The 13,562-nt window shown below is 39.5% G+C and overlaps 1 protein-coding gene across 2 annotated transcripts in view; it reads left to right on the top strand.

Annotated features, from left to right (window-relative positions):
- Positions 1-1,811: 1,811 nt before the first annotated feature.
- Positions 1,812-13,562, top strand: part of LOC146607804 (adhesion G protein-coupled receptor G7-like) — a 21,530-nt gene continuing 9,779 nt past the window's right edge. For both annotated transcript variants that reach the window (XM_085347841.1, XM_085347842.1), the window contains exons 1-12: positions 1,812-2,769; positions 3,339-3,443; positions 3,524-3,633; positions 3,808-3,948; positions 4,039-4,127; positions 4,739-4,887; positions 5,346-5,459; positions 5,655-5,845; positions 6,342-6,494; positions 8,551-8,663; positions 8,965-9,323; positions 9,638-9,719. In XM_085347841.1, coding sequence (XP_085203967.1) covers positions 3,559-3,633; positions 3,808-3,948; positions 4,039-4,127; positions 4,739-4,887; positions 5,346-5,459; positions 5,655-5,845; positions 6,342-6,494; positions 8,551-8,663; positions 8,965-9,323; positions 9,638-9,719 — 1,466 coding nt within the window. In that variant the 5' untranslated portion in view covers positions 1,812-2,769; positions 3,339-3,443; positions 3,524-3,558. The remainder of the gene's footprint in view (positions 2,770-3,338; positions 3,444-3,523; positions 3,634-3,807; positions 3,949-4,038; positions 4,128-4,738; positions 4,888-5,345; positions 5,460-5,654; positions 5,846-6,341; positions 6,495-8,550; positions 8,664-8,964; positions 9,324-9,637; positions 9,720-13,562) is intronic.

The following is a 13,562-nucleotide window of genomic DNA, read 5'->3' on the forward strand; positions in this document are numbered from 1 at the left end:
AGCTATAAAACATAACAGTTCATCATAAAACAGCCCAGATTTTCTCTGTGGATCAAGCCTAGGCATCATTATCAAGTAAAGAGTTATTAATTAGTTGCAACACTAGATTGTAGACTTGTACTTAATTGACACATTGGTGTTTTTCTTAAAAAAGTTATAGAAAACAGAAGTGTTACACAATAAATCGTTCGCTATTACCTTTCAGGAGCTCCATATTAATAGATTTTAGTACTGAGTGCATTTTTGTCATTCAGACTTTTATTTCAGACTGAAAAAAACATTACTGGATATCAGGGTTCAGATGTTCATGTCCCCTCAGGTTGAAATTGAATGACCTGAGTAGTCCTGATTCTACCTGTACTGCTACCATCAGATCATCATTTTAATGTGCAGTACCTGTAAAACTATCTGTATCAGCCTAAGCTGTGCATTGTGTTTAATAACAACACACTAAAGTCATGGTAAGCACAGAAAATACTCTACATTTAATTTGTAGTACTTTTATAGTATTTGTTTTTTACATATCACTTCTGCTGACAATCACTAATTACAAAGCATGTTAACATTGCTAATGTCAAACTGATCATTGTAATGCTGATGCGTTTCCCACATCTGTTCCTTTAGCCTCCTCCACAGCTGGAGCAGAGTTGACTGCAATAACAGACATCCCTGATACTGCAACTACTGCACTCCTGCCCACTGCTCTTCCTGATCATTCTACTACCTCACAAAATATTACTACTACACCAAGCTTCACCGCTTCACAAAGCATTACTGCACCAAGCCTTACTACTACACAAAACATTAGTACTGCATCAAGCATTACTACTGCTACACAAAACATTACTACTGCATCAAGCATTACTACTGCCACACAAAACATTACTACTGCATCAAGCATCACTACTGCCACACAAAACATTACTACTGCACCAAGCATTACTACTGCTACACAAAACATTACTACTGCATCAAGCATTACTACTGCCACACAAAACATTACTACTGCATCAAGCATTACTACTGCCACGCAAAACATTACTACTGCACCAAGCATCACTACTGCCACACAAAACATTACTACTGCACCAAGCATCACTACTGCCACACAAAACATTACTACTGCACCAAGCATCACTACTGCTACACAAAACATTACTACTGCCACACAAAACATTACTACTGCACCAAGCATCACTACTGCTACACAAAACATTACTAGTACTACACAAAACATTACTACTGCATCGAGCAGTACTACTGCTACACAAAACATTACTACTGCCACACAAAACATTACTACTGCACCAAGCATCACTACTGCTACACAAAACATTACTAGTACTACACAAAACATTACTACTGCACCAAACCTTACTACTACACAAAACATTACTACTGCACCAAGCATCACTACTGCTACACAAAACATTACTAGTACTACACAAAACATTACTACTGCACCAAGCATCACTACTGCTACACAAAACATTACTACTGCACCGAGCATCACTACTGCTACACAAAACATTACTAGTAGTACACAAAACATTACTACTGCACCAAGCATCACTACTGCTACACGAAACATTACTAGTACTACACAAAACATTACTACTGCACCAAGCATCACTACTGCTACACAAAACATTACTACTGCCACACAAAACATTACTACTGCACCAAACCTTACTACTACACAAAACATTACTACTGCACCGAGCATCACTACTGCTACACAAAACATTACTACTGCCACACAAAACATTACTACTGCACCAAGCATCACTACTGCTACACAAAACATTACTAGTACTACACAAAACATTACTACTGCACCAAGCCTTACTACTACACAAAACATTATTACTGCATCGAGCATTACTACTGCTACACAAAACATTACTACTGCACCAAGCATCACTACTGCTACACAAAACATTACTAGTACTACACAAAACATTACTACTGCACCAAGTGCTACTGCTACTACTACACAACACATTGCTACTACTCCAAGCACTACTGCTACTATTACACAAAACATTGCTACTGTACCAAGCATTACAAATACTACACAAAACATTACTATTGCACCGAGCATCACTACTGCCACACAAAACATTACTACTGCACCAATCATCACTACTGCTACACAAAACATTACTAGTACTACACAAAACATTACTACTGCACCAAGCATCACTACTGCTACACAAAACATTACAAGTACTACACAAAACATTACTACTGCACCAAGCCTTACTACTACACAAAACATTACTACTGCATCAAGCATTACTACTGCTACACAAAACATTACTACTGCACCAAGCCTTACTACTACACAAAACATTACTACTGCATCAAGCATTACTACTGCTACACAAAACATTACTACTGCCACACAAAACATTACCACTGCACCAAGCATCACTACTGCTACACAAAACATTACTAGTACTACACAAAACATTACTAGTACTCCAAGCACTACTGCTACTACTACACAAAAAATTACTGCAACTACACAAAACATTACTACTGCACCAAATGTTACTACTATTACACAAAACTTTACTACTTCCCCAACAATTCCTATTACTACATCTAAAACTTACACTACACCTTCTACTTCTACTAGTACTACATCTCCAACTTCAGTTACCCCGCCTACCACCACTGCCCTGAAATGTGATAATGGAGGGGAAAACGTAAACGGTGTCTGCCTCTGTCCTGATGAATGGACTGGAGAGACATGCTCAGAAGGTAAGAACAAACAAACAAACAAACAAAGAAGGTTGAATTTTTTGTTCACTTTTTAGATTTGCAGAAAACAGCAACTATGTGATGCTATTAGCCGCAAGCTGATGCTTTGTGTCAGTAATTTACTTTTATATTTGTTGTTACATTAAAGTTTACATAAATTACATTTTTTCTGTGATATAAAGATGTGGGAAACCACAACCAGATCGTTAACTGAAATAAATAACTAACCAACACTTTGAGCAGTCATTACATGTCCAAACTTAGGATCTTCGGGTCTTTACTTTATTGTGTGATCCAGCTTTTAAACTACAAAAATCCTGTCTCAGTTATAAAACAAAACAAAACAATAAGAGAGGGTTATGCAAATGCAATTTTAAAAGAACATGCCATTGGAGTCCGCTCAAATGTGATTGGTCAACAGTCAACAGCATTCAGATTGTAAATAATCACTGAAACTCAAATTCTTTCTCTAAACATGGATCATCGATTTTTTTCCACTTTTGTATTTTTATATAAATAACTAATTATATGTTTTTTCTGCCTATATTTTAATACCTTTGTCTTCTTAGTAAATTTCTGCGCAGCCCAACGATTTGAAGGATTCAGGTTCCCCCGTACACCCATTGGTTGGTTCGCATATTCTGATGAAATATGTGAAGTGGGAACAAGTGGCGGTAAGTCATCCCTTCAGTCCAACATCACTTTGTCAGGTACACCCCAATGTAGTGATGTTTGTCTTTCTATCCCCACTCAGCTGGAAAACCTCAGGCTTCAACCAGATGCTTGTTCATGAGCGAATCACCAGGTTTCAACACTCTACATATCTTCCAGTGTAACCTGACACTCAGTGATATACAACAAAATGTAAGAACTGTTTTTATTCTTCTGAAGACTTATTACTTGATGGTCTTATACAGTTGCAGCTTGAACTGAGTATTTTATGTAATCCGGTAAAAAGGCAGCAAGACATGCACAGGATTACACATTCATTTAAGGACCACAAAAAAAAAAAAGAAAAAACGTATTTCTTCCACTCAGCTGACCAGTCCAGCTGATTTAGAGATGCTGGCAACCAGCACTCAGATTCTGACATCCAACCCAGAAGAGCTGACGGCCGAAAATGTTACAGCAGCGGCTGAGATCGCCAACACACTGCTGCTGTCTGCAAACGCCACAGAGGTACAAACAGTCAACAAAACTTAAGAAAAAACCCTGCTGTAGCATCAGTAGTTACTGACTGTAGCATCCTGGTTCATGTTTGTGTTGCAGAGTGTCAGAGTGGCAGCAGTAGCAACGGTCAGTCAGCTGCTGAACACCACTGTATCAGATGACACAGAGGAAAACAACACAACTCTGGGGTGAAGTACTAAGAATAAAATATTAATCTATTAACTCATATGACGTCTTCAATTGTGTTTAGCTTAAATTAGCCGCTTTTCCTGGTTTAAAGCAACTATACTCACTAGGTACTTCATTAAATACACATTGATTGTTGCAGGTTGGACTGATGCTCTTTTAACTTCAGAACTGCATAGATTCAACAATTTGCTGGAAATGTTCCTCAAATTTTGGTCCATATTGTCATGATAGCATTGCACAATTGCTAGAGATTTTTTGGTTGCACACCCATAAACCCTTTTTCAGGCTGTTTTCTGTAAACTCGACATTTAAAGAGAACACCCGTTTTAAGCAAATATCCCAGCAGATCATCAGTTTCCAAAATACTCAGACCAGTGCATTTGACACCAAAAAACTACATTCAAAGTCCCAACCTGTCCCCATTCTAATGATTAGTTTGAAATCCAAGATGGTCATCTTGACTATGTCTATATGCATGCATGTACTGAGTCACTGCCATGTGATTTGCTAATTAGATACTTTCATTAATGAGCAATTTTGTAAATGTATCTAACAGACCAGTGAGTGTAAGACAGCCTGTTTTGTGGTTGCTTTTGTTTGTTATGTCCAGGCTGACGGTGACTCTGGACCAGCTCTCAGTGAACCTCAGCCTCAGTCTCAATGCATCTCAATCTCAGGTGGTTCAGCCAAACCTGGTGGTCCAGTCGGCACAGATCCCTGCTGCAAACACTCAGGGAGTCCAGTTCACTTCTCTTAGAGGTCAGTGAGAAACGGTGTTAAAGAAAAGTAATCCTCCAATTTTTTAATTTTTTTCCCCCATTTTACTGCTTTTCATCCCTTACATACAGTTTGGGTCAAATTTGACTAAATTTGACACTAATAAAAATACGCTAATAAAACTTTTAACATTCAAGGCATATCTGTTCAGATAGATATTAGATCCACCGGTGTGCGTCAAGTCAAGAAATATTGTGGTTTTAGGGAATCTTTAAACTGTAAAACTGTGTTGAAGTGGGGACAGTTAACAGAACTGTTTGTGTTCCCCCCACAGTTGTCCAGGTTCTTGCATGGACAGGCACCCACAGGTCTCCTCTCAGAATATCATGATGTAGTGGAACAATTTCAATATTTGTAGCTTTAAGATTAAAGATCCAGTGGTAAGGTTCTGCATTTTTTATTATGTGATCACAAACAGCTCACTTCTTTTGCTGCTACAGGGACATCTGGCAGTTTTGTAGCTGAGAGAATTCAGCTGAACACAAATGCAACACAGGTTGTGGTGGAAAACGGTTTCATAGCTGATGCCCTCATTTATGTAAGATTCCCTCAAGGTGAGTTTTCTAGACTTACACAGTCTTACAACAGAACTTGTTAAGATGCTTAAGGTGTCACTAAGAGGTATTTAAGAGAGCTGTTTTAGTTTGTTATTAATAAAAATGGAGCACTTCTATTTCAGACATTGTCAGTTCTTGTTACACCCACACAAAAGTTTACCAACTGCAGTGGATTTCTTTCTCTTATGTCAGGCAAAGGTGTCAGAAGTCGTCAGACAGACTCAAACGTCTCTCTGGGTTTCGTTCTCTATCAGAACGATCGTTTCTTCCGTTCAAAACTCTACATGAGGCGACGGGCCACCATCAGGGTCCTGTCAGCCAGCGTCAGAGGGCAGGAACCCAACATGGTGCCACAACATGTGGAGATGATGTTCAGGCCAAGAGTAAGAAATCCAGCATTTCAAATTAAAGTCAATTTTAATATTTGTTGACCTATTTTAAGTCAGTTTTATCTTCAAGATTTCAGATAATGGTGACCACTGGACAGCTTTTCCTTCAATAACTTGTGATCTCACCTGACAATGTATCATGTTTGACCTTTATCTGCAGGTTTAGGGCACACAGATAGTGAGCAGTGTTTATGGTGTTTTTTATGAGACAGATAAATTAATAAACTTGCAGTAGCTGTAGCAGCTGTGATAATGGTGTAAAAATAGAACAATACCAATATACACATCACAAAGTAAAATATTCATACCTAACTTATGACCAGTTGTGTTTTTATTGTTAAAATGGTTCTGTGTTATTTTCAAAGAACTGCATATGTGCTATAAACTCTAAAAATGTGAAACATACCATCTGCTTTTGAAAGCAAATTGTATGTTTACATGTAAATCAGAGTTGTGGATTTCTGAGTAAGGCTGTGTATTTCTGTTTCAGAACATAAGTGGGACGTCTCTGTACGACTTCTCTTGTGTTTTCTGGAACTACAGTCAGAAGGACTGGAGCACCAGTGGCTGCTCTAAAGGAAACACTTCAGATGGACTCATGAGGTGTTTCTGTAACCACACCACCAACTTTGCTGCTCTCTGGGTGAGGGTCACAAGTTTTCAGGGCAATAGATGACGTTACAGTGTTGGGTTGCAAATTTTGAAGCCTATATGATAACCTTCAGATCCAATTAAAACCAAAACACTCAGAAAGATCCTCTGGAAAAGACTAGAATTCTTGGAACAGAGTTTATTAAACAGTGTCATATGAAGAGCAGAACAGTACATTTACAGCAAAAAAAACACATGGAAAGCAAGCAAAGCAAACCCTGGGGTGTAGGGTCTTAAAGCACAAACAGCAACAACACACAAAATGACAAAAAGGAAAAAAGCAGCAGTCTGGGGCATATCGACCCTCCTCTTACAAAGGATCAGTGACCGCTCCTCCTGTTGTTTGGTAAATTTCCACCCAACAGCAGGAGGAGGAGCAGGAATTTCCGATCAAATCTACAAATGTCAATATTATCTCAATTATTGATACTTTTCTCCAATCCATTGTTAATCATACTTGCACCTTGCTCCTTTCTTTTAATCTTACACTTATGTTACATACCTTTCTGACCCTACCCCATAACTTTTCAAGCACCAGTCTTACATCCATCATTTTGAAATGTGTCCCTTCATCGGTTTTATGGCCAAAGTGATTCCAAAAGTTTGCAAAACGGCAGCTAACAGTTAATCAATTTGACAATTTTGTCAGGTGCACTTGTCAGAAGTAAACTGGTATCTATGCTAAGAAAGGGTTTTTCTCATCTTCTGGCGGCTGATGCGAGAAACTGAATCCCAGGTGCATGCCCACCGGGGCCAGGTTTGTTTACCGTATAGGTAATGAAAGGGCTGGACACAACGTGGAGCAAAAAAGATGAGCACAGAGAAAAAGGGTCCCAGGTGCATGCTTTAGCAGTGCCAAGTTTAATTAACCCTATGTTTGGACTAGTCACCATTGGCCTTAACACAATCAAAGGTTACTTACTGATCCTAATTACTACATTTTCAAACAGTATTGAACAACATGTGTTCATACAACAAGTGGCACAAACTTCATTAATATAATTAGAGATAATATTTGACTTAAATATGTGGGTCTTGTGATCTCGAACATGTGATTCCATTATATAAAATACTCCAGTATAGGTATATATATATAAAAAAAAAACACCCAGCACGCCCCCCTGCGGGCGGTTTATCCTTCAAGCTCGGGTCCTCTACCAGAGGCCTGGGAGCTTGAGGGTCCTGCGCAGTATCTTAGCTGTTATATATATATATATATACAGTGTTGGGAAGGTTACTTTTAAAATGTATTCCATTACAGAATACAGAATACATGCCCCAAAATGTATTCTGTAACGTATTCCGTTACGTTACTCAATGACAGTAACGTATTCTGAATACTTTGGATTACTTAATATATTATCATGCTTTTTACAACAACGTGAATGTACTATTGCTGTGTGATTTATTACTATTACTGAAGGTCCGCGACTCCGAACTGTAGTAAAGGGACCTCTGACTAATACGGCGGGGTCCCTGTCGGCTCGTAGCTGAAAAATAGCTCTACTTTGTTGTGTCATCATCATCATCATCATTGTTTATTTGTATAGCACTTTAAGAACACACCAGGCAGACCAAAGTGCTGAACAACACAGATCAAAACAACAACCAAATTAAAAATACCATAAAATCATTACAAACAATAAAATAAATAAGAAGGTGTCAGTTTCCTACAGAGTTAAAAGCCAGGGAATAAAAATAGGTTTTCAATCTGGACTTAAAGACCTGCACTGATGACGCTTGTCTAATTTGGAGGGGAAGGTTATTCCAGAGCATCGGAGCCGCAATTGAAAAGGCACGGTCTCCTCTGCATTTCAGCCGCGACTTAGGGACCGACAGCAGCAGTATATATAGTGTATATGAGTATATATGATTACATAGTATATATGTGAGTATATGTCAAGTGTATACAGGTATATATGTCATATATATCATACAAAAAAACCTCAACAACAGCTTGTTAAACCTTGGTCATGAAAATGGTTCAAAATGTAAATCTAACTCATCGCAGATATTTTATGAGTTTAAATCTGAATCCTATTTTTCAGTCATACAGAGAGAACTACGAGTATGCAGAAGCTCTGGGTGTGATCTCCATTGTGGGACTTTCTCTTTCTATTCTGGGTTTGGTTGTGACGATCATTTATCACATTAAAGAAAAGTAAGTTTGGGTTACTTCACAGATAAGAAATGATGTTTAATTATGCTGCATTAAAATTCTCTCATCACATTTACCAAACACTTCTAGTTGTTATTTAACAAACTGAAACTTTCTTGGATGCAACAAATAGTTATTTTCATTTTACATTAATGCTTTGATTATTTTATTTGACCTATAAAGTCTAAAAGTAGTAAAATTGCTGTCTGTCTGTTTTTATATATATTTTTTTGTGGTGTTTTTCTTTAAGAAATACCAAAACTTAAAAGATATTAAAACTTCTTTGTTATTTTTCTCTCTGTAGCTTCTTCAGCAAGTCTCATGGGCAGCCAAGTAACTTGAATTCAAAGCTGGCTCTGCTGTGCATCTACCTCAGCCTGCTGGCCTTCATCATCACCTTCCTCTCTGGAGTCCAAAACTCCAGCAGACAGAACGACACTAAGGTGCAGAGTGATGATCGGATCAACAACATCTTGAACTCTGATGAACACATAGAACCAGACCGCGGCTCGTGTACGGCTGTAGCAGCTCTGCTGCACTTCCTCCTGATGGCCACCTTCATGTGGAACAGTGTATACAGCACTCAACTGGTGCTGCTGGTCCGGTCAATGCGCCGCAGCCTGCCAACACACTGGACTCCACTGAGTGTGACTCTGGGATGGGGTAGGACATTCAGAAAGAAAACAAAAATGCCAAATTTGAAATATTTTAGAAGAACTTTAAAGTAGTATAATTAGAAGGAAAAAAGTCATAACATTAAGGAATGCAGATACACAGCACTGTGCTAAAATCTTGAGCTTCTTATCATTTATTTTAGTTTAAAACAAAATTAAAATAAAAACTGAACATTTTGCAGTGATACACAGTTACATCCGCAAACCCCCGGCACATCATTTTCAGATCACCGCGGTCTTACGCTACTCAGGTTAAATTTCATTTTACTTAAACTGTTGTTTTGATTTGTTGTGTCCTGTTAGGAATGCCAGCGTGTTTCATGGTCATCACACTGGGGGTGAGCTACAGGGTGGACAATCCGCTGGGATATAGACAAGAGGAATTGTGGGTAATCTGTGAAATTCTCCACCCTACAATGACCTAAATTCCCAGTTTGGATTATAGAATAGTTTATATATTGTGAAATTTATGGAAGACCACAAAAGCCACGCGCATCAAAATGAAGAATTCTGTGCTTGAATAATAAATTGTAGAATAAATTCTGCATTTGCAAATTTATTTTTGAATTCCACATTAGAAAACTGATTTTTAAAATGTTTTTTAAAAAATTCATTTCAAAAACCTTTTCCGAATTCCAATTTAAAAAACTTATTTTCAAAATGCTTTTTAAATTCCACTTCTCATTTCAAAATCCATTTCCCTTTCCTGTTCGCTCACGGATTAGCTCAGGGATTTACATTTGCATTAGCAACTGGATTAGTAACTTCATTTTAAAAATCTTGCTGCAATACAAATTAGCCACACCGTGAGATGTAAGGAGCTCTCTGATTGGTTGGACAGACACAGGCTGCCAGCCTGAATTTTTCTTGCTCATAGCTTTGCCCTGCTAAGAGGCGTGTGTGCTTGTACAAAGGCCGTTCAGCCTCGGGATTTACACTCGGCTCGACACGGATATGTGAAGAATGAAGGGACCCTGCAGCGAAACGGAGAGCTGAACCTCTGACTGTGTGCCTCTTTACTCAGTCTGACCACCTGTTGAAGGTAACGTGCTAACATCGCTAATGCTAGCATCACCGCACGTATCCCTGTTATTTTAAGGTCATCTTAGCTTATGAATCTTTTACGTCGCAGCTGTACAAGCTAGCTACGTTTTTTTTACGCTGCTGTGGTCTTCACAAATAAAGCTTGAAGCAGCTCAGACTATTAGCACTGAGCCCTATTACATTTATACAGTGTTAGAGCATTAGAGCTGCGACCTACAGCCTTTAAACTAGCGATTAAAATGCTGACAGTAAACTCATCAGTCCAGATGTTACCAGATTACTTTATGATACTTAGAATTAAAACAACTAAGACAGGCTGATTAAAATAACAGCTGTCAGTTCTCTCATTCCTTATATCAAAACTGGAGATCACACTACTGATTTCAGTTCATTTAATATGTGAGTGCACAGATTCATTCTCAACTGGACATAAATGATGATCAAAGGTTGTATATATGATGAATTCATCAAATCCCAGCCTCTAACACAGTGTGCTGAATCTTAGCATTTAATGTCCAGTATATTCTAATCAGCACACTTTAAGCATTCACTGCAACTACAGTATCTACACCTCTGTGGCAAATGTGTGGTAAAGATGCAGATCACGACATGTAATTATTAATAAAATATGCATAATGAAAAACACAAGATGAAATTGATTGAGTACAGGGTGGGCCATTTATATGGCTACACCGTAATAAAATGGGAATGGTTGGTGATATTAAAGTCCTGTTTGTGGCACATTAGTATATGTGAAGGGGCAAACTCCTCAAGATGGGTGGTCACCATGGTGGTCATTTAGAAGTCGGCCATCTTGGATACAACTTTTGTTTTTTCAATAGGAAGAGGGCCATGTGACACATCAAACTTATTGGTAATGTCACAAGAAAAACAATGGTGTGCTTGGTTTCAACGTAACTTTATTCTTTCATGAGTTATTTACAAGTTTCTCTTTGTTCTAAGCCATTGACATGTCGAAGAGGTTAACACGTGAGGAGTGGATCAAAATTGTGTTGATATCTGTTGAAAGCAGTAACCGGGTCATTGCAGCAGATTTAAATGCAAGACATCCTACGAGACCACCCATCTCCCATGCTACAGTTAGCAAACTGCTTGCTAAGTTTCGTGAAACTGGTTCAGTGTTGGATTTGCCAAAATGTGGACGCAAGAAAACTGTCACTAATGAAGAAACATCAGTGGCTGTCCTAGCTTCATTCAGCAAGAGCCCACAGCGTAGCACTTGCCGCATGTCACTGGAGAGTGGCATTAGTCGGATATTAGCTACTCACAAATGGCACCCTTACAAACTACAGCTACTGCAGCATCTCAACGAGGATGACCCAGATCGGTGCACAGAATTTTCAGAATGGGCAAAACAAAAATTGGAACAGGACCCTCAGTTGACGCACAAGATTTTGTTCAGTGATGAGGCAAACTTTTATGTAATACTTGCTCTTGACGAAGGCTGTCGCACTTTTCTCCTCTCCTCCTCCTCTCCCTTAGCTTCCCTGCTTAGCCTCTTGTGTCCTTGTCTAGGCTCGTGTTTTTTGTATTACTTTTCCCTGGAACACTCTCTCACAGTCTGTTCTCTAAAACCTAAAAGAGGAATTATGGATTTGATCAACTGGTCCTTGAATGCAATTGACACCCTTTTCTCAATGAGAAGTTTGGGCTCGGGTGAGCCTGAGTGCTGAAGATATCTACCTATTAGGAAGCATGATAACAGGGTTCTTGCTGATCGGAGCTGGCTTGGCCCTGACTTATCGAAGAATCAAGAAAGTGGAACCGGCTGTTTAAACCCCCACAAGGCTGTCCGCTGGGATTGAAACGATGGAACGAGGCGTGAGTTTCTCAAAATGGGCTCATTGAGTGCAGCACGGATAAGATCTTGGAGAAGCTTACGGCTGCCGTGAATACTCAGAATAAGACCTCTGAGCGCAAATTGGATCACATCTTGGAGAAGCTCACTGCGGTCATGAGTTCTCAGAATCGGCTCTTTGAGCACAAGAATGACAACATCACGGAGCGTAAGTTTGATAACATCATGGAGAAGCTCACGGCTCTCCAACGGGAGCTTGAAAGACCAGTGTCGGACTGTTAGAACAGCTTTGAAATTCTCATGAGTTGTTCGCACTAAAGTAAAAACCAGCATTACTACATGTGGATATCCCTTCAGCGCCAGCTGCCGTCTCAAGGCTGGAGCTGAACAAAAACACCCTGATAACGACTGTGTTTAGACTGTTCTTCCCATTCTATGCAAGGCTACCTGGGTTGGCTGGAAGACTGTTTACTTAGCCTGGCAGGGCGAAGGACACTGTCTCAGCTCTAGACACATACACACACACACACACACAGACATATATACACATGCAGATGTACACTCATCCCCCCTCCCCCCTCCAAACGCCTTTGACGCTTATTCCCCTCCGATGCTGACAGTGGATCAAGGAGACCAGCGCTTATGCTGCAGGCCCGGATGCACTGTCTACATTGGCTGTCTCTCACCCTTTACCCACCCCTGTGTCTTCTCATGTGTTTCTTTGGTGTATTAAGAGTTTTTTTCATGTGCTATGTGCAGAGGTGTTTTTTTATTGTTCTCAAACTGATCTCCCTGTTGGAGCTCAGTCTGGGGGGAGTTATTTCTTTTCTCCTGATCTTTCCTCATGTTGTGCATTTTCCATTGTTATACCTCTCTGACCTGTCTTCCCCATGTGATGTTTGTGTCATGTATGTATGGTCAGAAGGGTAAGGTCGGCAGCCTTAACCCAATTTCCTTCGGGGTCAACCTTCAGGATCAATAAAGTTTTATTGAATTGAATTGATTTGAAAATTGAAGTTAACAAACAAAACCTCCGCTATTGGTCTGACACTAACCCACATTGGATGGATCCCTCCAAGACTGTTGGAACAACAAAAGTGATGGTTTGGTGTGGTATATGGGGTACATTCTTCATCAATGGAAACCTCAAGGCCACTGGATATTTGAAATTGCTGCATGATGATGTGTTTCCCTCTTTATGCACTGAAGCTGGCACGTTCCCTGAGTTTTTCCAGCAAGATGATGCACCACCACATTATGGGTGCCAGGTCCGAGCATTCCTAGATGAACAGTTTCCTGGAAAGTGGATTGGTCATCGTGGGCCAGTTGAATGGCCCCCAAGGTCTCCCAATCTGACCCCTTAGA

The sequence above is a fragment of the Diplotaxodon limnothrissa genome, linkage group LG23 (assembly GCF_057381915.1).
Source record: "Diplotaxodon limnothrissa isolate DT_005_m linkage group LG23, D_limnothrissa_male_GT1.1, whole genome shotgun sequence".
NCBI lineage: Eukaryota > Metazoa > Chordata > Actinopteri > Cichliformes > Cichlidae > Diplotaxodon > Diplotaxodon limnothrissa.